This window comes from Drosophila simulans, chromosome X (genome assembly GCF_016746395.2).
Source record: "Drosophila simulans strain w501 chromosome X, Prin_Dsim_3.1, whole genome shotgun sequence".
Classification (NCBI taxonomy): Eukaryota; Metazoa; Arthropoda; class Insecta; order Diptera; family Drosophilidae; genus Drosophila; species Drosophila simulans.
In genome coordinates this window covers 16,679,097-16,704,544 of record NC_052525.2, presented here as the reverse complement: position 1 = coordinate 16,704,544, position 25,448 = coordinate 16,679,097, and the positions used below count along the sequence as shown (strand labels likewise).

At 43.5% G+C, this 25,448-nt stretch overlaps 5 protein-coding genes across 8 annotated transcripts in view; 4 read left to right on the top strand and 1 right to left on the bottom strand.

The window, feature by feature from the left end:
- LOC6726262 (espin) overlaps positions 1-19,769 on the bottom strand; it is a 63,145-nt gene extending 43,376 nt beyond the window's left edge. Inside the window, exon 1 of one of the 2 annotated variants that reach the window (XM_039297931.2) lies at positions 19,403-19,769. The gene's annotated coding sequence lies outside the window, so the exon portion shown is untranslated. The remainder of the gene's footprint in view (positions 1-19,402) is intronic. The other variant, XM_039297930.2, reaches the window with a different exon arrangement.
- On the top strand, positions 52-7,635 carry LOC120285374. Of its 2 annotated transcripts, XM_044923770.1 has the most exons (6): positions 52-410; positions 475-628; positions 682-802; positions 6,232-6,557; positions 6,630-6,762; positions 6,934-7,635. In XM_044923770.1, the coding sequence occupies exons 1-3, from the start codon at positions 162-164 to the stop codon at positions 786-788; spliced, it is 510 nt and encodes a 169-aa protein (XP_044779705.1). In that variant the 5' UTR covers positions 52-161; the 3' UTR covers positions 789-802; positions 6,232-6,557; positions 6,630-6,762; positions 6,934-7,635. The 2 variants fall into 2 exon arrangements, with proteins under 2 accessions (XP_044779705.1, XP_039153881.1); XM_039297947.1 differs by lacking the exons at positions 6,232-6,557; positions 6,630-6,762; positions 6,934-7,635 and adding exons at positions 1,201-1,333; positions 1,505-2,206 and having other exon boundaries at positions 54-410; positions 682-1,128.
- Positions 2,377-12,445, top strand: LOC27209053 (3'-5' RNA helicase YTHDC2-like). Of its 2 annotated transcripts, XR_006542122.1 has the most exons (4): positions 2,377-3,188; positions 3,294-3,501; positions 3,561-5,988; positions 11,371-12,445. XR_006542122.1 is itself a non-coding variant. In XM_044923769.1 (3 exons), exons 1-3 carry the CDS (start codon positions 2,514-2,516, stop codon positions 5,579-5,581), a joined length of 2,904 nt encoding a protein of 967 aa, XP_044779704.1. In that variant the 5' UTR covers positions 2,377-2,513; the 3' UTR covers positions 5,582-6,150. The 2 variants fall into 2 exon arrangements, 1 of the variants encoding a protein (XP_044779704.1); XM_044923769.1 differs by lacking the exon at positions 11,371-12,445 and having other exon boundaries at positions 3,561-6,150.
- LOC6726256 (3'-5' RNA helicase YTHDC2) lies at positions 7,804-11,532 on the top strand. The gene is made up of 3 exons (XM_039297942.2): positions 7,804-8,617; positions 8,723-8,930; positions 8,990-11,532. Exons 1-3 carry the CDS (start codon positions 7,943-7,945, stop codon positions 11,008-11,010), a joined length of 2,904 nt encoding a protein of 967 aa, XP_039153876.1. The 5' UTR covers positions 7,804-7,942; the 3' UTR covers positions 11,011-11,532.
- LOC6726254 (glycine-rich protein 23) lies at positions 14,483-22,156 on the top strand. The gene is made up of 3 exons (XM_039296428.1): positions 14,483-14,565; positions 21,327-21,414; positions 21,477-22,156. The coding sequence occupies exons 1-3, from the start codon at positions 14,483-14,485 to the stop codon at positions 22,089-22,091; spliced, it is 786 nt and encodes a 261-aa protein (XP_039152362.1). The 3' UTR covers positions 22,092-22,156.
- Positions 22,157-25,448: the final 3,292 nt, after the last annotated feature.

The window sequence follows — 25,448 nt, the reverse complement described above, 5'->3', positions numbered from 1 at the left end:
ATGTGTTATTTAAAAAAAAAAGTTCCTTAACCTAAAAAAAATTATCGATAACTGTCGATATCGATAAGAGAAGGTAAACAACTTGAAGCCACGCGGCAAAAAACAGTTAAGGTTATAGTCGAAGTAGGCCGGGTCGCAAAACATCCAAAGAAGAATTTTTGATGGAAAGACGCACTGAAAGGATCGGCCAACGGCTTCGGGCCTTGGAAATGGCAATAGAAACGAACTCGAAGCAGCTGGAGGAGAACACAAAACAGACTGCTAGGAATATGGCTTTGGTGAAGAAGGTGTTCTTGGAGGGGAAAGCAAAAAATGCGCGTGTGGTTGAGGCGTTTCCAGTCTCATCGGATGAGGACCTTGCAGATTTAGAGCTGAAAATAAGCGAGTCCCAAGAGTCCAAAAAACGCTACGTAAGTAAAGTATTTATAATCTAAATGATCGTGAAATGGATTCTGTTTTTATTTTTTCTTTCAGATTAAAGCAGTAACAAACATTTTAAAGGGCAACATCTTGTCGAAGGCAATCAAGAGCGTTGCGGAGGAACAGCTCTTGTGCGCTTACAATATAGGCGGCCGCAACGGGAAGAAGGCTTTAAAATCATTTCCACAATTCTTCTCAGTTTTGATTGGTATGTATATTTATAGTTTTGCAGATATATTATTTAAATATTTGTCTTTACAGAGTGCATTGGTTCGTTGGTAGGCCGGCAGGATGCGGAGAAGGCCCTGTCCCACGCACTAACATGCGTAAAAAATAACGCAAATAAAAAAAAGAATAAAACTATGTAAAATAATGAAAGTACATACATACATACATATATATGTATCTGCTTCGATTCCCGTTCCCCCCAAAAATCCCTCACAAATCTTGACAACAATTCAAACTACCAGTCAACCATAAGAAACCTTGGGTCTAACCACTTTCCAAAAATGAACCTTATCTGGATCCTCAGTGACATTAAGAAATTCATATGTACACACTTCTCCTAAAACACTACAACATACAGCAGAAGAGCCCAAATCCTTATGAAGAGGCTCACGCTTGGACACACCACACCTCACAAATGCCAATTATTTTATTGATTTATTTAAAACCATAAATCAAATTGTAGAACGTATCGCTTAACGAGTAAGTATTATATTTAATTTTTTATTGACTCAGCTAACATTGAACGAGCTCATGCTCGCTGTTATCCAATAGGGAGATGGCCATTACGTTGGGATGCCTATGAAGCCTCTTGGCATATTGCTCGCTGCTCTTCATCACCTCTTCACTGACCCAAGGGAAGCCTAGGATCTCGTGGATGGTGGCTTTGTCGTGCAGCAGGTGGGCGGTGCGTAGCTCCTTGTTTTCAAACCTTTGTATTATTCCGATATCAGACTACTGGCCATTTCCCAGATCGGCTTGACGATCGGATTATAAATAAGGAGATTGGAGGATGTCGGCAACTTGGATTCCTTCCTATAAGCCAGTAGAATAATTTCAGTCTCTATTTTCTCAATAGGTACGGCTTGCAGGTGAGACTCCTGTCGACGGTGATACCGAGGTAATTCGGAGTGGATTCTTCTGTCATTGTGGCGTCGCCCAGGCTGACGAAGGGACAGTGACCGGGTCGGAATGAAAATGTGGAAGCCGTTGACATATCACTGTTGCCCGCTAAGTTCCACCTTTTCTGCCAGGAGTTGAGCAGGCCAGCTGTGACTGTATTAGCGCGGAGGCCTCGATTGTTGTGTCCCAGGAAGACTGTGCCGTCTGCGTTTGCAGCTGCCATTAAGGATGGGCTCTGCAACACATGAAGATTTGCCGGGAACGCGCTTCATTATACTAAATCATCATTAAACGCGCATCATCATACTACATCATCACTAAGCAACAGGAGCTCAAAATATGACTGGTGTTAACTTATAAGTTAAGTTCAAGCACTAGCTCAGGAACATTTTCATTTTCAACCATTCCCAGATAAACATTAAACACATCATAATTAACTGTCCTCCCCTTTCCCTACTTAGAACGGTTGCTCTTCATACAACCTGAACAATTAACAATTCAACAAAACTCCAACCATGTCCATAACATATAAAGCTTCATATCCATTAGCTGTCATACACTGTAAAAATCATTGTCATTGACCTTAATGTAGCTTAATATAAATAAATAAGCAAATATATGTACATGAATATGTATGTATGTAGCAGGCAGAAATGCACAAATTGGTTTCCAAATCTAAATATAAATACATATAAGTTTGCTTTGGTAACGTAAAATTCAGAGTACGAATCGCCGTTAGAGTAAAAAACATTGGTAAATAAATCATATCGAGAACAGTAAAAGTTATTTTAGTATTATTATTATTTGGGCACACTGGCATCCGGCTCGATAGGCAGCAACGCCGCCTGATATCCCATTGGGGTCCGATAACTTCTACAATTCATATTTATCGAGGTATTGTAGAAATACAGCTGATTGAAAAGCGAATAGAATTGCAAAAGCGCACAGAGATTGAACACAGTTGAATGGCGGACAGTGAAAAAGTTGTGAAACGCGGCCGACGCCAGGGCAGGAAGAAGGCACCACCGGATCCTGGACAGGCGGCATTGTTGGTGGTCGATGGCCGGGTAACCGGTGGGAAGAAGGGCACTGGCAAACAGAAGACTCGACCGGGCAACGCGAAAGCCGACGGGGGCGACAAGCTGAATTCCGAGGACGAAAAGATGCTGCGCCAACTGGTCAACGACTTCCTGCAAAGCTGCGAGCCGATGAAACAGCTCCCCGGACTTACCAAAGCCCAGCGCAGCCACGTTCACCGATTGGCCCAGAATCGCGGGCTTAAGACGGTGAGCAAGGGTTCAGAGGAGGACCGCGTCCTTTTTATAAGTCGCCCGCAGTCGGAGGACCAACAGCAGTACCTCCTTTGCAACACAAAGCTGCACATTTGTCCACCGCTCCTAGACGTTCTGGGACAAATGGCCGGCAATGTGGAACGAAGATTGATAAACTCCGTTGAAGGCTTTAAGCGCAAGAAAGAGCAGTATCAGGATAAACGGCGTCCTTCCAACTTCGGCCTAGTCGGGCAGAGGCTTATTCCGCCGCCGCAGAGCAACAGGAACAGGAACATTCAGCACGAGCGCCGGAGCCTGCCCATCTACAAGCAGCGAGAGAGCATCCTCAACGTTCTGCAGCGTGATCAGGTGACCAAATGCTTCCTTCTGATATTATGTACCTGTACCATTTTCTATTAATATTAAGTCAAACACTGAATTGCTACTAATAATACCTGAGGTTCCACCTTACAGGTTTTGATCATTAAAGGAGCCACTGGCTCTGGCAAGTCCACCCAACTTCCTCAGTACATCCTTGAGTGGGCCGCAGAGCATCGATCTCCAGTCAGGATCGTGGTAAGTCAGCCTCGACGCTTAGCAGCTATCAGTGTCTCGGAGCGCATTTCCAAGGAGCGCGGAGAGGCGCCTGGCACCACAGTGGGCTATCAGATTCGCATGAATAGTGAGTAGCAGTTGGCCGCAAAGTACTTATAACTATAAGCTATATTCCACCTCTGCCAGGACAATGCAGCAGCAACACGGTTCTAATGCTGACCACCAGTGGTTGCCTTTTGAGGGCTCTCGCCATGGATAAGGAGTCTTTCTTCAAAAACACCACTCACTTAATCATTGATGAAGCCCACGAGCGTGATTTGGACACAGACTTTCTGCTGCTGGCCACCAAGCTGGAGCTGCAAAAGAATCCGCACCTCCGCGTCGTGCTTATGTCAGCCACCATGGATCTTGAAGCATTGTCCAACTATTTTGGTGGGGGCACCGTGATGGATGTAGAGGGGCGCAACTTCGGGGTGGCGATCTATCATCTAGAAGACATTCTTAGTAATACTGGATACATGCACCCGAGAATGGAGCAGTTTTTGGGCAAGCCGACAGGCGAAGAAACTCCTAGCGAACTGCTAGCCGCCTATTATGGAGGTCGCACAATCATAGATCCGGATATCGACAATGACTTGATAGTTTCGCTATTGGAATTATTACTGCGCCAAGGTGACGCTGGAGCGGTGATTGTGTACCTGCCAGGCTATAGCGATATGACCTCGCTACTGGCCCGCTTGGAATCGTCTCTACCGCAGGACCAGATTACTATCATACTGCTTCATAGCCAGGTGGACAACAACGAGCATCGCAAGGTCTTCCGCGTTTACCCTGGCGTGCGTTTAAAGATTATTCTTAGTACCAACATAGGACAAACTTCGATCACCATTCCGGATCTACTTTATGTCATCGACACGGGCCGCGCCAAGATGAAGACCTATGACATGACCATAGATGCATCGCAGTTAACCATTACGTGGATCTCGCAGGCGGACGCCAAACAGCGTGCGGGAAGAGCTGGACGCGTGTGCCATGGCAATTGCTATCGGCTGTATGACAACGACCGCCTGGCCAAAATGGATCTGTACACCGTCCCAGAGATCGTGAGGCGTACCTTGGACGAGATATGTCTGCTGACCAAGTTGGCAGCTCCAGACAAGAAAATAGAAAATTTTCTAGATCTGGCTTTGGATACCCCACCAAAGGATGCCGTAATACAGTCCTGTTCTAGACTGAAGCTATTGGGCGTGCTCGACGAACGGGACGAGGTCACGCAACTGGGACATATCATTGCCGAACTGCCTTTAGGCGTTCAAATCGGCAAATGCCTGGTGTACTCCATTTACTTGCGCTGCCTGGACAGCATGACCATAATTGCGGCCTACCACTCGGTGAGGGATCCCTTTGTTCTGAACATAGAGCGTGGCAAGAAATCAGGCCAGCAGAACCGCAGAATTCTTTTCGCTGGCGACGGAATGAGTGATTCGCTGGCGGCCATTAAACTTTACGAGGAGTTCACCAACTTGAAGCGCATGGACATCGGCGATTTTTGCGAGCACAATTTTGTTTGCCGTAACGCAATGGAGATGTTCGTCTCGGCGGTGAGCACTCTACGCTACACCGTGTACCGTATCTTCCGCTTTAGCGAGGCCAGTGCTCGTTTGGCCTCGTCTTTCAACGATGATACGAATATGATCCGCCTGGCCCTGACTGCAGGACTGTATCCCAAGTTGGCGTACATGGACCGCGAGAAAAAAAACCAGCTGGTGGCTGAAGGAGATCCATTTGTTCAGGTTTCGAGATCCTCTTGCCTTTTGGGCAAAAAGAAGCAAAAGAATTTGGCCAGCGAGTGGATCCTGTTTCTTGAGAAGACCCGCACTGCAGACCAAACTTCCTCGCTAGAGTATACCACCTTGGTAAGCGGCTTGATGGTGGCTCTGGCAGGCGGAAAGCAGTTCGTAACCGAGGCGCATGGGTTCGAAGTGCTGCTGTGCCTGGACTCCTGGATCCGTCTGAAATGCCCAGCTGAATTTGGACTCCAGCTCCATAAAGTGCGAATGCTAATGGAGCGTGAATTCGCCGAGTTGGTGGCGACGCGGAAGGTTAGTCTAGTGAGCGATTTCATAGGGCCGGAAACAGTTCGGCGATTGTTGAAGGCGGATATGCCCTCGACCAGCCTGGCAGAGGGCAAAAGCCTTCTGGACTGAGGCAACTGTGATAACGACGTTTGAATTCTACGCATAAAAAATAATTTCATAGCATATACTAAGGAACTGCTCACAGTATTTGCGACCCGTATAGACCTATATGCAGTGTGCGATTCATAAGCCTCGTACCTGATTTAGGGAGCTAATTTCACACAAAGAGGCAAACGAATTTCCAATTTTCAAAATACCATTATTGTTAACCACTATGAATTACTCCAAAGCACTTCTTACATATTAAGGTATATCTAAGGTAGCACACACGATATCTTAACTATATTCCTTACATGTTGTGATACAAGAAGGCGCAAAAGCGGCTTTCTTTAGCTGTTAAATCCAAGAATACTTAGAATACTTATTCGAATATTTAACCAGATCTCTGAATTGTGTCGGGTAAGAACGGACCATAGGTTTGATTTATATACGCTCATTTTTGTAAAGTATAGTCGCTATATACTCAGCTAACTGAAAATTTAATTTTTGTATTTCATATCGAAGAGGTCAAATAAATCATAAACTTTTGGCGTCTTGTATCTGCAAGAAATCAATAGAAACTGAGAAGACAAATAATATATGTATTGTTTATCCATTAATGTAACTATCTGAAGCGCTGAGTCGCACTGTAGCCACATCATGTAAAATAATGAAAGTACATACATACATACATATATATGTATCTGCTTCGATTCCCGTTCCCCCCAAAAATCCCTCACAAATCTTGACAACAATTCAAACTACCAGTCAACCATAAGAAACCTTGGGTCTAACCACTTTCCAAAAATGAACCTTATCTGGATCCTCAGTGACATTAAGAAATTCATATGTACACACTTCTCCTAAAACACTACAACATACAGCAGAAGAGCCCAAATCCTTATGAAGAGGCTCACGCTTGGACACACCACACCTCACAAATGCCAATTATTTTATTGATTTATTTAAAACCATAAATCAAATTGTAGAACGTATCGCTTAACGAGTAAGTATTATATTTAATTTTTTATTGACTCAGCTAACATTGAACGAGCTCATGCTCGCTGTTATCCAATAGGGAGATGGCCATTACGTTGGGATGCCTATGAAGCCTCTTGGCATATTGCTCGCTGCTCTTCATCACCTCTTCACTGACCCAAGGGAAGCCTAGGATCTCGTGGATGGTGGCTTTGTCGTGCAGCAGGTGGGCGGTGCGTAGCTCCTTGTTTTCAAACCTTTGTATTATTCCGATATCAGACTACTGGCCATTTCCCAGATCGGCTTGACGATCGGATTATAAATAAGGAGATTGGAGGATGTCGGCAACTTGGATTCCTTCCTATAAGCCAGTAGAATAATTTCAGTCTCTATTTTCTCAATAGGTACGGCTTGCAGGTGAGACTCCTGTCGACGGTGATACCGAGGTAATTCGGAGTGGCTTCTTCTGGCATTGTGGCGTCGCCCAGGCTGACGAAGGGACAGTGACCGGGTCGGAATGAAAATGTGGAAGCCGTTGACATATTACTGTTGCCCGCTAAGTTCCACCTTTTCTGCCAGGAGTTGAGCAGGCCAGCTGTGACTGTATTAGCGCGGAGGCCTCGATTGTTGTGTCCCAGGAAGACTGTGCCGTCTGCGTTTGCAGCTGCCATTAAGGATGGGCTCTGCAACACATGAAGATTTGCCGGGAACGCGCTTCATTATACTAAATCATCATTAAACGCGCATCATCATACTACATCATCACTAAGCAACAGGAGCTCAAAATATGACTGGTGTTAACTTATAAGTTAAGTTCAAGCACTAGCTCAGGAACATTTTCATTTTCAACCATTCCCAGATAAACATTAAACACATCATAATTAACTGTCCTCCCCTTTCCCTACTTAGAACGGTTGCTCTTCATACAACCTGAACAATTAACAATTCAACAAAACTCCAACCATGTCCATAACATATAAAGCTTCATATCCATTAGCTGTCATACACTGTAAAAATCATTGTCATTGACCTTAATGTAGCTTAATATAAATAAATAAGCAAATATATGTACATGAATATGTATGTATGTAGCAGGCAGAAATGCACAAATTGGTTTCCAAATCTAAATATAAATACATATAAGTTTGCTTTGGTAACGTAAAATTCAGAGTACGAATCGCCGTTAGAGTAAAAAACATTGGTAAATAAATCATATCGAGAACAGTAAAAGTTATTTTAGTATTATTATTATTTGGGCACACTGGCATCCGGCTCGATAGGCAGCAACGCCGCCTGATATCCCATTGGGGTCCGATAACTTCTACAATTCATATTTATCGAGGTATTGTAGAAATACAGCTGATTGAAAAGCGAATAGAATTGCAAAAGCGCACAGAGATTGAACACAGTTGAATGGCGGACAGTGAAAAAGTTGTGAAACGCGGCCGACGCCAGGGCAGGAAGAAGGCACCACCGGATCCTGGACAGGCGGCATTGTTGGTGGTCGATGGCCGGGTAACCGGTGGGAAGAAGGGCACTGGCAAACAGAAGACTCGACCGGGCAACGCGAAAGCCGACGGGGGCGACAAGCTGAATTCCGAGGACGAAAAGATGCTGCGCCAACTGGTCAACGACTTCCTGCAAAGCTGCGAGCCGATGAAACAGCTCCCCGGACTTACCAAAGCCCAGCGCAGCCACGTTCACCGATTGGCCCAGAATCGCGGGCTTAAGACGGTGAGCAAGGGTTCAGAGGAGGACCTCGTCCTTTTTATAAGTCGCCCGCAGTCGGAGGACCAACAGCAGTACCTCCTTTGCAACACAAAGCTGCACATTTGTCCACCGCTCCTAGACGTTCTGGGACAAATGGCCGGCAATGTGGAACGAAGATTGATAAACTCCGTTGAAGGCTTTAAGCGCAAGAAAGAGCAGTATCAGGATAAACGGCGTCCTTCCAACTTCGGCCTAGTCGGGCAGAGGCTTATTCCGCCGCCGCAGAGCAACAGGAACAGGAACATTCAGCACGAGCGCCGGAGCCTGCCCATCTACAAGCAGCGAGAGAGCATCCTCAACGTTCTGCAGCGTGATCAGGTGACCAAATGCTTCCTTCTGATATTATGTACCTGTACCATTTTCTATTAATATTAAGTCAAACACTGAATTGCTACTAATAATACCTGAGGTTCCACCTTACAGGTTTTGATCATTAAAGGAGCCACTGGCTCTGGCAAGTCCACCCAACTTCCTCAGTACATCCTTGAGTGGGCCGCAGAGCATCGATCTCCAGTCAGGATCGTGGTAAGTCAGCCTCGACGCTTAGCAGCTATCAGTGTCTCGGAGCGCATTTCCAAGGAGCGCGGAGAGGCGCCTGGCACCACAGTGGGCTATCAGATTCGCATGAATAGTGAGTAGCAGTTGGCCGCAAAGTACTTATAACTATAAGCTATATTCCACCTCTGCCAGGACAATGCAGCAGCAACACGGTTCTAATGCTGACCACCAGTGGTTGCCTTTTGAGGGCTCTCGCCATGGATAAGGAGTCTTTCTTCAAAAACACCACTCACTTAATCATTGATGAAGCCCACGAGCGTGATTTGGACACAGACTTTCTGCTGCTGGCCACCAAGCTGGAGCTGCAAAAGAATCCGCACCTCCGCGTCGTGCTTATGTCAGCCACCATGGATCTTGAAGCATTGTCCAACTATTTTGGTGGGGGCACCGTGATGGATGTAGAGGGGCGCAACTTCGGGGTGGCGATCTATCATCTAGAAGACATTCTTAGTAATACTGGATACATGCACCCGAGAATGGAGCAGTTTTTGGGCAAGCCGACAGGCGAAGAAACTCCTAGCGAACTGCTAGCCGCCTATTATGGAGGTCGCACAATCATAGATCCGGATATCGACAATGACTTGATAGTTTCGCTATTGGAATTATTACTGCGCCAAGGTGACGCTGGAGCGGTGATTGTGTACCTGCCAGGCTATAGCGATATGACCTCGCTACTGGCCCGCTTGGAATCGTCTCTACCGCAGGACCAGATTACTATCATACTGCTTCATAGCCAGGTGGACAACAACGAGCATCGCAAGGTCTTCCGCGTTTACCCTGGCGTGCGTTTAAAGATTATTCTTAGTACCAACATAGGACAAACTTCGATCACCATTCCGGATCTACTTTATGTCATCGACACGGGCCGCGCCAAGATGAAGACCTATGACATGACCATAGATGCATCGCAGTTAACCATTACGTGGATCTCGCAGGCGGACGCCAAACAGCGTGCGGGAAGAGCTGGACGCGTGTGCCATGGCAATTGCTATCGGCTGTATGACAACGACCGCCTGGCCAAAATGGATCTGTACACCGTCCCAGAGATCGTGAGGCGTACCTTGGACGAGATATGTCTGCTGACCAAGTTGGCAGCTCCAGACAAGAAAATAGAAAATTTTCTAGATCTGGCTTTGGATACCCCACCAAAGGATGCCGTAATACAGTCCTGTTCTAGACTGAAGCTATTGGGCGTGCTCGACGAACGGGACGAGGTCACGCAACTGGGACATATCATTGCCGAACTGCCTTTAGGCGTTCAAATCGGCAAATGCCTGGTGTACTCCATTTACTTGCGCTGCCTGGACAGCATGACCATAATTGCGGCCTACCACTCGGTGAGGGATCCCTTTGTTCTGAACATAGAGCGTGGCAAGAAATCAGGCCAGCAGAACCGCAGAATTCTTTTCGCTGGCGACGGAATGAGTGATTCGCTGGCGGCCATTAAACTTTACGAGGAGTTCACCAACTTGAAGCGCATGGACATCGGCGATTTTTGCGAGCACAATTTTGTTTGCCGTAACGCAATGGAGATGTTCGTCTCGGCGGTGAGCACTCTACGCTACACCGTGTACCGTATCTTCCGCTTTAGCGAGGCCAGTGCTCGTTTGGCCTCGTCTTTCAACGATGATACGAATATGATCCGCCTGGCCCTGACTGCAGGACTGTATCCCAAGTTGGCGTACATGGACCGCGAGAAAAAAAACCAGCTGGTGGCTGAAGGAGATCCATTTGTTCAGGTTTCGAGATCCTCTTGCCTTTTGGGCAAAAAGAAGCAAAAGAATTTGGCCAGCGAGTGGATCCTGTTTCTTGAGAAGACCCGCACTGCAGACCAAACTTCCTCGCTAGAGTATACCACCTTGGTAAGCGGCTTGATGGTGGCTCTGGCAGGCGGAAAGCAGTTCGTAACCGAGGCGCATGGGTTCGAAGTGCTGCTGTGCCTGGACTCCTGGATCCGTCTGAAATGCCCAGCTGAATTTGGACTCCAGCTCCATAAAGTGCGAATGCTAATGGAGCGTGAATTCGCCGAGTTGGTGGCGACGCGGAAGGTTAGTCTAGTGAGCGATTTCATAGGGCCGGAAACAGTTCGGCGATTGTTGAAGGCGGATATGCCCTCGACCAGCCTGGCAGAGGGCAAAAGCCTTCTGGACTGAGGCAACTGTGATAACGACGTTTGAATTCTACGCATAAAAAATAATTTCATAGCATATACTAAGGAACTGCTCACAGTATTTGCGACCCGTATAGACCTATATGCAGTGTGCGATTCATAAGCCTCGTACCTGATTTAGGGAGCTAATTTCACACAAAGAGGCAAACGAATTTCCAATTTTCAAAATACCATTATTGTTAACCACTATGAATTACTCCAAAGCACTTCTTACATATTAAGGTATATCTAAGGTAGCACACACGATATCTTAACTATATTCCTTACATGTTGTGATACAAGAAGGCGCAAAAGCGGCTTTCTTTAGCTGTTAAATCCAAGAATGTTAAATCCAAGAAAGAAGGTTTGATTTATATACGCTCATTTTTGTAAAGTATAGTCGCTATATACTCAGCTAACTGAAAATTTAATTTTTGTATTTCATATCGAAGAGGTCAAATAAATCATAAACTTTTGGCGTCTTGTATCTGCAAGAAATCAATAGAAACTGAGAAGACAAATAATATATGTATTGTTTATCCATTAATGTAACTATCTGAAGCGCTGAGTCGCACTGTAGCCACATTGGAAACACAGGGAATTAAAAATGTAAGCCAAAAATATGACTTTTGAGACTGCAATTTCAGGCACTCCCTAATTGCCGGGTGAAAATATGTGGGCCACAAGTGCCACGAGATGCCAGGGAGATCGTAACTCGGAGTCGAAGTCGGTGTCGGTATCAGTGTCAGTGCCAGTGCCAGCGAGCCCAGTTGGTGGGCGTGGCTGTTCCCTGCGGTGCATTGGGCCATGGCAGTCATGGAGCTGACGTTTATGCTCCACCTGCCTCACCAGCCTCCCACTGGCCATTGAGGCGCAAACAAGAGCGGGCAAACGGAGAAAAAAACACAGAGTTAATTGCACAGACGACGCAGTCAATAAACTTGAAGTCGAGCTTGTCGCTGGTGGAGCAACAATGGCCACAGAGACACCGGAGCAACTGCAACAAAAGACAGCAGCTTACTCACAAAGAAAGTGAAATTAATTTGCTATTTTTCGCTCGATTGTGGCTCTTTGAGCGAAAAGCCTTTGAAAACCGAGAGAGAGCATGGCCAATCTTCACTGTCGGCCCTACAAATTCGATGTCTTTTGCTGCATGTCATATACTTGTATATGTATTACATTTTGTCGCTTCCGAAGAATGTATAAAATTATTAAGGTAAAGAAACACACATGTCTTGGAAAATCATTTAAACCTAAATATGTATATTAATGACTAAAAAAGAAACATAAACTGAAGCATAAAATGTTTTTACGTAAGAGTATGAAAACGACCTGAAAAGATTTTTTGGAAATAGTAGTAGTTTAAACTATATTTAGGCTACATATTGGCAACATATTTTTGATGATCTGAATAATAAAGTTTGATTTAGATGTCTGGAGTTCGATTGTCTGCCAATGGAAGTGACCCAAATGAACTGCACCGCATAGTGGCCACCCAATATTCCGCAACTCATCGGTGGGAATTGCGGGAAATCACAGTGGCCCAACCTCGAATTTTCCACAATTTGCAGAGAGGTGATTCCGCAAGAAGAGTCGATGAGAAATGGGGGCCACCGAACAGCAAAGCCGAAGATCAATTTTCCCAGATGACTCCTGCATTGCGGCTCCATTGTGGATGGCTGCCACTGAACTCTGGCGAGGATGAGGGTGGAGGTGGGGCTGCGGAGGAGGTGGCCGTGTCGGTGGAGTGCCAAATGAATGGCAATCGCCAATTGGCATCTGGCATCTGCTCTCGAAATCAAATGAAGTCAAATGGCCCGGTGCGCAGGCAGCGCTAATAGATCGACCATAAACCTGGCCAACTAGTGGCCCGACTTCCAGGGGGAAGCGGCCGGTTGAACGGACTCGCCATCGCCATCAACTCCGATTTAAATTGGACGCGAATTGAATCCCCGTTGCCAACCAGCTCGGCAGGTGTCTCTTTGCCTTGGTCACTTGTCGCGGAAGGCGGAGATTATGCAACGGAATCGGAGATGCCAGTGATTCCACCAGTAATATTTGTCATCCACACCACAACAGGGCTTAGGATAAAGTTAATTATTATTTAAATAGTTATTATGAGTCCTATTGCTCAATCTGGGTAATGCAAAATTTGTAACAAATCAATTTAATAACATATTGAGCATTTGCTAGCTGAATCTTCTAAACGTGTCTTTCCAACGGAGGAGTAAGCCATAACACCACTTCATTTTTAAATCCGCTTACAGTTGCTAACCCGATCCCACTGTCGCAGTTGGTCGATGAAATGTGAGCTAATGACGGTCCCTCGACTGATTGATGATGGGTTGAAGGTTTTGTTTTTTGGGGGCTGCCAGTTACAGTTACATAATTACAGCAAATTGATTTCGCCAGAAGATGCCGCCAGATGTGCGCTGCTCCCAATGCTCCATGCTCCATGCTCCACGATGATACCATGGCCCAGGGCTCCCAGGGATGACATCATCTCACATAATCGCACATCTGCAATAATCCCAGACATTTGATTTGTGCAGCACGGAATGCATTTCGGTAATTCCAAATTCCAAATTCCGAATTCCAGACGGGTGGTATTATCATAAATATGTACATACATACATATGTGGTCGGAGAGGGATTGGATTGGATTGGGTTGGGTTGGGTTGGATGGGATTGGACCGAAGGTAAAGGCCCGAGATCACGCCAGTGAAAGTCTGCCCCTTTAGCGGGGTCAAATCAATCAGGCTGGGCGGCAACCTGGCCCGCAACTTGGGGAACTGTCTATCCGTCTGGGTGGCACTACGAAGTCCCCGCCATATGCCCCGAATTTCCGGGGATTTACTCGAGTCCAACACCTTTCCAAAAACAACGCCTAATTATGTCATTAAAGCACTTGGCTCTTGTATGCGCTTTTAACGTTAATTTGTTAGAAGCTGGCCAGAAATTTAAATGTTCATCAAAATAATTATGCTGCTATCTTTATTTCTTAATAGTATTTTCGCCTCTATTAAATTACCTATTTGCTATGAGATTTTTTAAGTTATGAAAGAATAATGACATATACTTGTGCATTAGAAGTTGATCATCTATTAAGGTTTATATGTTATCATTTGAGTTTCGGCGATATGATTTGCATTCAATTGGGATATTAATATTTTGTGAATTATATTATTTATGATAATTTCTGAAATATTGGGTGCAATATTATTTATTAATTTATTATTAGCAAAATATTTCGTCTGGGACGCCGCAGTCTAGTGATTTTGATAAGGCGTTGAGAAAAGAGGGGATTTTATGGGGTATATCGGCGACCCATGACGAACTTTAACTGCGGTAAAAGTGAAGTCATGTGCGAGTGTTTGGGGCCACCGAAAAGTAAAAGCCAAAACGAGAGTGAAGTGATGGCAAAACAAGCAGCGATCGTGATTCGCATTTGGCCACGGCCAACAGCAACTGGCAACATGAATGGCCAGCAACTGGAGCCACCGGCAGCACAAAGCACAAAGCACACAGCATCAACATCAGGAGCCGGAAATCTGGTCAGGTTGTGACCCCCGGAAGTCGGCGCCACAATCGATCAATATCGGCGCCTATATGCCGATCTATCATTATTTATGCACGACTCGAATATGGTGTAACGTCTGCCTTTTGTTTCGTTTGTCACAACAACCTAATGACGGGCCGAATAATTTATTTATTTATTTTCGCTCATTATGGTGGCATAAAGAGTTGCCAATTCCATCGCAAATATTTGGCAGTTCCCGACATCGATAATCCATGGCTCAAATCTCTGTTTATGTAAGCCGACGCGCGAAATTGCCAAAGCAGTGCAGCAATGGATGGCCGGAGGCGTGGCAACAACGGCGCCAATCAGTGGCAACAACAGCGATAACAACAGCAACATCGGCAACATCGGCAACAACAGCAACATCTGCAATGCCAGACACTCTCAAATGAAACAGCAACACCTGGACAACAGCAACAGCCAGATCATATACACTCAGCAAAAAGTGTTGTTTTCTAGCTCATTAGATTTACATGTCTTAAAATATTATATATGTACATTGGAATAATTGCCATAAGCATTAAGAACTATTTTATCTGCATCAACCACATTTTAATTTTCTATTAATATTCTTTAAATGTTTTTCAGCCCAAATAAAAAATATACTCTAGTGTACTCATACTCAAAACTTTAAACTGAAAAACCTATGAATGTTGGCCGTTCATTTTTCCGAGTGTATATAAGCAGCATGAAGCAAACGCATAACAGCAACACGCTCGAGCATCCACTTGTTGCATAGTCCGATGTCAAGAGCCTCTGCCTTGGTCAAGCGCCAATTGAGATGTGACAGGTTGTCTGGTCAAGATCTGCGACTACCTGGCACTTCACTTGAATCCACTTCACTCCTCACCTGCCCCCCCGGACCGGGGAAAAGGTCATCGGATTCCGGGGCACGAATAAAAAGCGGGATTAGTCCCAGGCACGAATTGCCTGTCATGATTATGCGATGCTATCCATGATATATAGCCCCCTTAATCTCTTAAGTTTTAATTTACCCTGTCTGCTTATACAATGGCCTATGCACATTTCTTTTTTGACTTTACCAATTTCACATTGTACTCGGCGAAATTAAGGAGAATTAAGGATAACCATGGAATTATGGTAGACAGACCCCAAAAAATACGTATTCTGTGCCACGAGTTTCAAGCTTACTTAACACAATAGTGGAAAATGAGACAGGTAGTTGTTGATTTTATATTATTAAATTCGACGATTGCAATATGATACTTTCCATAGAAAAATATGCCTTAAAGCTAAAGCCAATAATTTAATTTTCCCACAATCAATCGGTAAGTCGGATTAAAAATTATTCAGATCTGTCGGGGTTAATTTGATGACCGATCCGTCACATAAATTGTATAATTTGTTGTATATAAATTGTATAATTTCCGATAACTGTTTCCCACCTGATCTCGGGCTAATCGCCTTATGTGTGTGGCATCGCAATGCGTTCGAAAGTTACAGGTTTTCCAGTTCAAAAAAGGCCATTGTGTTGAGTTATTGGGACGCCGGGGCTTATTTATTAACGATGGTTTCACTTTCCAGCCACACAATTACGATCGGATGAAGGCGGCGATGAAGAAGAAATGGGAGAGCAAGCCACAAACAAATAAGACCCAACAAATTTGTTTATAAATGTCGCACAATATTTATTTGTTGACGCCGTCGTCATCATCGATATGTCATTGTTCGCACCGCCGTTGAGGGCACCCGAAATTTATGGGGCTTACGAGCCATTTGACTCCATTCCGCGGAAGGTGAAGGGTTGACAATGGGCCACAGAATCGAAATTGGCTGAAAGTGTAACAATGGAACCTCGGACAAGACCACGACTAAGCGATTCCAATTCGAAAGCGAGCAGGCGGCGCGGAAATTTATGCATAATTTCTGTGACAAATGCCACAAAACGGCGGCGAGAGAGCATGGAAAGTGTGAAAAGTGTGAAAACTGCATTGATAATTATGATAATTGTCTGCTCAAAACTGGGAAATGATGAGTTCGGCCATAGATACAGATACTGATACAGATAATGATACAGATACAGATACAGATGCATTTTCACGTTGACAAAAGAGTCTCGTATTGTTGAAGTACACTGGCTAACTTTCATTCTTAGTCACTGATTTGTGGTGCTTGCCGTTTCTTATTTCTTGGCTTATTTCTCCGACTTCCACTGTTTTTGGGTTGCCTGCCTGATTATATGGTACGTGCTATTTCATTCGCCGACAGATACAAGCTACAAGATACATAGATACAAAGATGCACAACTGCCAACCGCAAGACAACCAACGACATCCCAAGGGGAGGGCTTTGCGATGAGGTGATTAAAAACAAAGGCAATGCGAAGAGCAAAGTGCTCTACGGCCTATGATTTTCCTATATACACTCTATATAAACATACAAAATATTTATAATATATATTATACTAAATATTAAATAAAAGCAATCATAGTTTATATTTCTTAAAGTTCGATTCGCTGCAATGAAGCATTTATATTAATTTATGTTGCTATTAAACTGATTTTTCTTTGATTTGTATTTATAATTATATTATCTTGTAGAAGAATAACATTCCTAAAATCTTCCCATTACTCCTACTCAACTTATTGATCAAGTTATTGGACCCGCAACTAAGTTAGCACCACATCAACAGCTACAACTTGATCATGATCATGGTCATGGCTGCGTCGCTGTTTTACACGCCAGCTGCTTCTCGAGGAGGAACCTCGTCCCCATCCCGATCTCCTTCAGCCACTCCGCCTCCAGGTGAGTTGGCCTACCTGCCCATCTACCTGCAATTATGATCCGCTAGCTGCGGATTGCCTACGAGGCATGTCAACGCCTAGGACTGTGCTCTTGAGTTTTTAGTTGGGTGCCAATCTGCGGGAATCTGCTGGAATCCACGGCATCCACGGGATTCTGGGAAGCACTTCCCGGGGGCCAATTTCCCATTGACGAACGATGGTGGGTAAAAACAATAATAAAAGCACACCACTTATGCAAAACGAACGGGCGAGATTTATTTTAATCACACTGCTCGAGCCGATGTGTAAAAGTGAAAATGCAGCAGCCCACAGCGGTGGTGGTGCGTTTGCTCGGGTGGTTGGGTGGTGCAAATTATGAAATTAGTATTATGTGAAACGGAGTTAAAAGTGTGATTAAACTGGAGCTGCAGTCAAAGTCACACACATGTGTGTGGGGCGTAAAAAATACAAAAAAAAAATTGAAACAAAACCAACCTGCCGCATAATAAGCAGTCGCCGTCAAGACAATGAAAGTCACCTAAGTACCCACTCCACAGTAAGTGTGTGGTGCAATTAATATCATTTCAGCTTGGATGTGTGGATGTGTATGCATATGTAAATGTGGACGTGGATGCGAGAGCCACCGCGATGGTTTTCCGAGTGAGCAGGTCGCCAAAAATGAAAATGCCGTCGTGTTAGACCCTTCGATGCTCAGGGTTAAATGAGCTTACTGTATCAAATGCGAAATATTTTTTCCACCTTATCAAATAGTTCTAATATAACAAAATATATTTGGAGTTTTGCTTGGACTTTGGTTATTTAAAGTTAAGCTAGCAATAATATATGAATTTACATGCAGTTAAGCTAGCAGTGATATTATTCCTATAGCTTATAGCTAATGTCAAGTTATGTTGAGAAAGTTTTGGACAACTCATAGAATTCCTGGAATATCCGCCCGCTTGTGAGGCAATAAAACGCCTACTGGGCATACCCCCTGCTACCCAGTTGGGGCGATAGGAACCCACGACAAGTGCAGCGACAAAAAAGCAAATAACAATCCCCCTTGGCTTATTAGCAATGCCACTTAGAAGTTGGAGCAGGGAGAAAGTCATCCAGCTGAATGCACATGGAGAGGTTGCGCTGTCAACTGTACCGCCTGTCGTCCCGCACCCACTTATCCAACCCACTTCAATTCATGCCATGCCATCCCGCCAACAGAAACCGCAAGCGCACTCAAGTTTGTTGCCTCAGTCTTTTGTTCTGCCACGACTCGCGGCTTATGGTGAATTGCGTAGGGAATGTCCTTAATCGCGGTTTCAGTTTCAATCGTAATCGTAATCGTTATCGAGGAAAATTTCTAAGCACCGCCGCGGGGCATTGCCACGAGATCTTCTCCGATTTTTAATATATATAATTTTAGGCACTCGACGCTATAAAAAATAAAAGCCATATTAAAAATATGTGCATCTATAGTAAGCGCACATCTCGACGTGTAAAAGAAAATGAGCTGCTTCGGCAATTAATAGACCATGAACAGTTTGCTAGACGAAGAAAATCTGCGCACCACTAAATCCAGCTTCTTCATTTTGACTTTGACTAATGCGCACTTATCAAGTAAGACCCAAAAAACAAAACTAGTTAAAGATGAAAGTCTCTAAATAAGTGTCTATAATTAAGATGAGCTTGTTTATTTTTAGCTCAACTGTTTATTCTAAATTTGATGTTTTTAATGACGTGCCAACAACTCGTGGAAATCATTTGCGAGCATGATTCATATTCGAATTAATGTTTCATGAGTGTGGACAAAAATATATATGCAAATTTTGGTTTTCGATTGTGTCTGCATAGGTATTATTTAACTTTTTTAATGATCTATATTCAAATCAGTTCGTTGTTTGCTTAGCTCTATTTGCATTTTAATGGTAATATTTTGCAATTTAGCTTAAGGTAAAAACGTTTTGCTTGTTAAATTACCTTGCATTATGAATTATAAACATATTTTTGAAACACATTTTCCCTTTGCCTTTTTTGCATATTGCATATTTGAATAAGTATTTTATCCTCTGACTTACCGATAAAATTATTAAGTATTCGAGACTTAAGCTGTCGTCACTGTATTCCTTTAGCCAATATTCCTCAACTTCAACACAACATATTAATCTTGTTTGGACTCTTTAATTAAAATTTTCGTTAGGCTGTCAATTATGACAAATGAACAGGAAAAAAACAAAGAAAAGAACACTGGTTGGCACGCACATTTGGATGTTCAAGGGGCTAGAGGATGAGTATTTCCCAATGTGGAAGAAGGGCTATTATTCACTGGGAAAATACGCGAGACGCGGTGGAAAATCGGGAGGAAAACTGCGAAGCTGACGACGCGACGCCGACGATCCGGCTGACACGTTTTCCAGTTACAACGTTGGCAACGGAATGAAATGGCCAAATCTGCAGCGGCTTCGTTGAAGCCCGAAATTATCCCAAAGAGCGAAAGCCGGCAAATCAAACAGAGAGCCACAGCCAGAGAGCTGAGAAAATGGCCCGGAGAGAGGCTTTCTCCGGCTGAGAAGAAAAAGCGAGACTGTCTACCACTGTGAATACCCTACCACGCAGGTGATCTGTGCACTAAACTATTGGCTTCTGTGCGCCTTTCAGCGCATAAATTTCCATCGCTTATGGCCAGCTCTTGTATTTTCCAGCCATGTTGTCCCATTACAGATAATGCTCTGCAGACAGGTGCACTCCATCATTGGCTACTTACAGTTCCACTGCTTTTTACTGGTCCAACTAATCCATTTGATAAGCAATTAATCGCGTACTTTATGCGATCATGAGCCCAATTTGAATAATGGAAGAGTATTGTTTAGCAATAAAATGTGAAAAATTCACGATTCAGATTATTTAGGTTATTGATGTTTAGGTTTATGTTTATTACATATATTTATAATTTATAATTATAATATTTGTGTGGGCAGATTAGCAGTTATTTGTTGTTGTCATTAATTCGATTTTGTGTTTTCAATTGATTTAAAAAAAGACAAAAGAGAAATAACATTCTAATAGTCGAGTTCCCCGACTATTAGATACCCGTTAAGAAAATTAATTTTAATGCTCCAAGGTTTGGGCGGGATTGATTTGGGCGGTTTGTGGGCGTTAGAGTGGGCGTGGCAACATGGTTTAAGAAACTCGCGCTGCGTCTATGTTCCTAAAATCTGTATGCTTAATCGGGTATCGGGTGACGGGTATATTTAAATATGATAAATGTTAAATACATTAAATGTTAATATAGGATTATGAGCTAGTGATTATTTAACACAATTCGCTTGCAAGAAAAAACCACTTATCATTGCCAGAAAAACCTTCACGAATTTTCTAAAAGCCACTAGGTCATTCGAGGTGACTTGGCACAGGTGAAATACAAATTTCAGTTGGATGCCAAAATATTTGACTTCCCCATTTCAAATTTTTCCCATTCACAGCATTTTTGCTCAGCAAGACTTCCACTTTATTTCTGTCAAGTTGATGTGTTGCATTTCTGCATTTTCGCTTGCATAACTAACAATTTTTGCACTTTCAAAAAAAAAATAAAAATAAAAAAACCAAAGACAAAGGTTTGTGGAGGAGCAGCCAGGAGTGTGCGCCCACGCAGCAACATGGGCATAAACTGGACGCACTGCGTCCACTTTTCGGGCTTTTAAGACACCTGGCTTGGTCGTGATTGGGCAATCGGAAGCCCGCGGGCTAATTGCCGCCATGCAATTAATTTGTGATCTTTAATTAAAGCCAAGGAAAACAAAGCGAAGAGTAGTTTTCGTAGAGCTATAGATAAAGATGATTTCAGAGGGCAAGAGAATCTAATGATTGAGCGGAGCAAATTGATGTTTTGGTTTTTGAAAATTAAAATTGATTTTTATATCTTATCTGTCTTACTCGTTTTTTGTTTTCTTGGCCGGATCATTAGCCAAAGAAGATCTATAGGACTTGGACTATAAATTCAAGTGTTTCTTGGTCCAAAGGCATCACAAACCATTGGATCTCAGTTTCGATCAGAATCTTAAATCTAATAAACTCAACTTCCAGAATGAAGGTAAGAAATCGCGGAGCGCTAAGGATCTTTAAGAGTTAGTCCCGTTAATGTCATCCTTCAAGGTCTTTGTGTGCTTGTTGGTTTCCCTGGCTCTGGCCAACGCCGGTGGCCTCCGAGGCGGTGCAGGAGGCGGCTATCTGCCCGGTGGAGGACGTGGTGGTGGCGGCGGAGGATTCGGTGGCCGCCCGGCTATTGGAGCTGGCCTGGTGTCCCACGTCTCGCAGTCGCAGGGCAACACTAAGGTCCACATCGGCGGTGGTTCCGCCGGCGGTGCTGGTGCTTACGGAGGTGGCGGCTATGGCGGCGGTGCTGCCTCGTACGGCGGTGGAGCTGGTGCTGCCTATGGCGGTGGTGCTGGAGCTTCCTACGGCGGTGGTGCAGCTTCTTATGGCGGTGGACGCGGATCTGGTGGATGGCAAGGAGCTGGGGCTGGACGTGGTGGTGCTGGAGGAGCTGCTGGCTGGCAAGGTGCTGGAGCAGGTCGTGGTGGAGCAGGCGGCTGGCAGGGTGGTGCCGGAGGAGCTGGAGCTGGCAACGCCTGGGGCAACCCCGCTGAGTTCGATTACACTGTCAACCACGCTTCCGGAGGTGCTGGTGGTGCAGGTGGGGCCTACGGTGGTGCTGCTGGTGCCTACGGTGGTGGCTCCCGCGGCGGTGCCGGCTGGTGGAACGATTAAGTAACGACACCTGCTTTATCTGTAAACATCTGAATCCGACCAATAAAGTTTTAACATAAAAATAAGTTTTCCTCTTCAGTCGTTCGATTTCACAAAACAGGTGCTTGGCTATGATTTTGAATTTTACTCTCAGTGGTTGCAAACTATGCTAAGCTTTAATGGCTGGGATATTTTTGGGCGATCACAAGCAACATGTTTAGGCTAGCCCTTATAAAATGAACGAAATTACATTCAAATTCCTTTTGATCCCTATCAGATTACACAGCTTAACTTACACAATAACTAACTAAATGACTTAATGTAGATAACAGAATCAAAACTTGTTGCAAATACGTTATGTTTAAAAAATTGCTACGATTTTGTACAGCGCACACATTACAGCTTTTTCGCATAGAAACTTTTCGTATCATGAGCACCAGATGGCGCTGTGCCAAAGTTCGTTGCTTAAGTCATTCGTTTGTCGGCTCGATAAAACCCGTTTACAACTTTGCCTTTTACGCCCTGCCCATGCGATGGATTGCTGAAGTTCAAGATCATTTCCAGCCATTGCCACCGAAAGCGAAAGTTAATTAAGGAAAAAAGATATGGAAAGAGGGACAATTTCATAGGAACTGAAGGAAATGTTAAACGACTATTTCTTTTGAGGTCAAGGCGGGGAACAACTCTTGTGTTGATGCCAATCCTTGACACCAGCCCATAAAACATAAACTTAATTCAAGTATGTGTGCTTAACATGAAGTTAAACAGTTTATTGGCTATCATTGATTTATATGAAAATAAGTTTCTTTGCTTTTCGGCTCTCCTTTTTTTTGTGTATTTTGTTTTGTTTTACTTCCGTTGGCAATCGTTGTTTGGCTTTGAATCCGCCGATTTTCTTTGTCTGTGCCATTGTCTTTGATTCGATGATCATGAAGTTGCGGCGTCGACCAGTCTCGACTGAGTTCCATGTGCCATGTGCGTTCTCGGCCTTTTGGTTTTCGGTTACCAGGGAGCCTTGGACAAACGCATTACGATTCGCATGTTTGTTTATAAACAAATCTTTTATTTACACTGATCTGGACAAATTATGCTTGCGTGTGTGGTAACCTGTTTTAGGTTTTGCATTTTTTGATCGGTTTTCTGCATTTGAAAAGCTTGTAACGCACATTATAAAAATTAATACAGCGGAATGCGATGGATTGGGAAATTTATTTGAAGCTTTGAAGTCTTGAGCATTTAATCAATTACGTGTTCTTCCGGAATGGAGCTTTCGATTTAACCAAGTTAATATTATTATTCCCTATATTATCTAGAATTCAGCAAAGCTTATGTTTTTACTTCTAACTTATAATAAGGGGATGATAACATCATGGCTTTAACGATCCACCATCCCTAAGCCGATTTTAGTGATTGATGGAAAAATGCAATCGATTAACCTGCAATTAACTATCGATGTTTTACGACCACATCGCCGATGATCTTGCAATGCAGTGTAATTAACTTACATTTATATGAGCCTGCTTGCCATCAATTACCCTTTTGCATATGTACGAGATCTCAGCTGCGAGATGATAAAATTATATATATGGATAGAATGTATAGAAGGCAGTGATGTGCGATGGGTATTTATGTGTCTGCTGGATTCCCCATTAAATGCCAAATGCATTGGCATCGTCAATTTTCTATGCAAGCTTGCAAATTCATATTTGGAATTGAATTAATGCCGCTACAATATTAGTTATTATCACTACACATTACCAACTTATTTATGAGTGTCATCAATTTTAGCCTTAATGTTATGCCCCCCGCGGATGGGATGACGATGACTCTATCAAAAGTTCTCCTCAAAACAGCATCAACTACGTTCACTTTTTGGTCCGGGGTTTTGGTCTCGGTTTCGGTTTCTATCCATATTTACCTTTGTGTTTACTATTGCACTGGTAATTTCATTTTTGTACATAACTAGTAATTAAATATGTTAATTCTGTTGTTTTTAATGGAAGCCTTCAGCCGTCCAAAGCCAAAGCGATGGGAAATAGTTTTGTAGGTTCGTTCATTACAGCCCAGCAATATAGACGCCATTGTAAAGAAGATATACGTATAGATATACATCACCATATTCGCATATTGACTTAACAACATGCTGGACATAAAGTTAGTATCTGGTTTCAGTGGGTTAATGAGCAAACCAGAAACGCGACCAAAAAGTCGTAATTAAGCTATATGTATATTTAAAAAACCTAGTAAGGAGTCTCCATTTTATTAGAGTTACATATAAAAGCACAAACGTGATCCTAAAATGAAATATATATTTACATATATATATTGCTTTTATGCTAAACTTATTATTTATATGTCCATTTCGTGACCAGATCTTTTATAATTGATAATCAATTAAGTCAATAAGTTGGTAATGAGGAAATTCAATTAAAATTGTCGTTTCCTAGCTTCTGATCTTTCAAGTGACCATCACAGCATTTTGCAAGCTGAGAAACGCACTTTGAAGTCTCAGAATTGCTACTTGTATACTTGCTAGGCCAACTTGTATTCCGCTTAATTGATTAGTGCCCCATCGAATGCTGTCGATCTGTCGTCGGATTGGGAGCTTACAGCTTTAGGTATAATCGAATAATACGATTGTGAATATTCATACCACAAGAACGGGTATGTAAATGCCAAATACTTAAACAAACAAAAAAAAAAAGAACTTAAACTGTCTTTCGTTTTGTGCAGAACTAATATTTTTTCCGATTTCTAAGGCGTGTGCTTGGAGCAGTGCATTGAACCCTTGGACTTGTGGGAGAGTTCTCTGAGTAGTGTTTATCTTTCGGGTTAGTACCGACAACTAGAGGGCCAGCGAAAATTCCCAGGCAATCTGCCATATCCGCCCAGCCACTATGCAAATATATGCCAAACTGAAGCATAGAAATAGAATCGCCGAACCGGTTATACGTATTAATAAGCGATGATGTGGGCTACGGGTATAGGTATTTGCTATTGGCTATACAATACGGGTACAGATTTGAATAGGCCTCCGAGCGATGAGTTAATAAAAGTTCTTGGCCAAAGCAGGAAGATGCCTTAGTTTTCCCACTTTAACCTGAACCTTGGGCAGAACTCACGATTTAGCCATTCATCAGTTTGACACTTCGGCTGCTTCTGCTATCTGCTTTTGGCCAACTGACAAAACATTGATATAAATGTTGATTGTCGATCCATTGTTGGCCACTGCCGGCCGCGGTGATTAAATGCCGATAATTTGTTTGACTTTCGGCGATTTGCACAGTGGGTTTTCACTGGTTAATCTATGTTTATTTCAACTAACATTTAGAAGAAGCAATGCAAAACGACTAAGGTTCTAGTGAACAGAAGAATGAA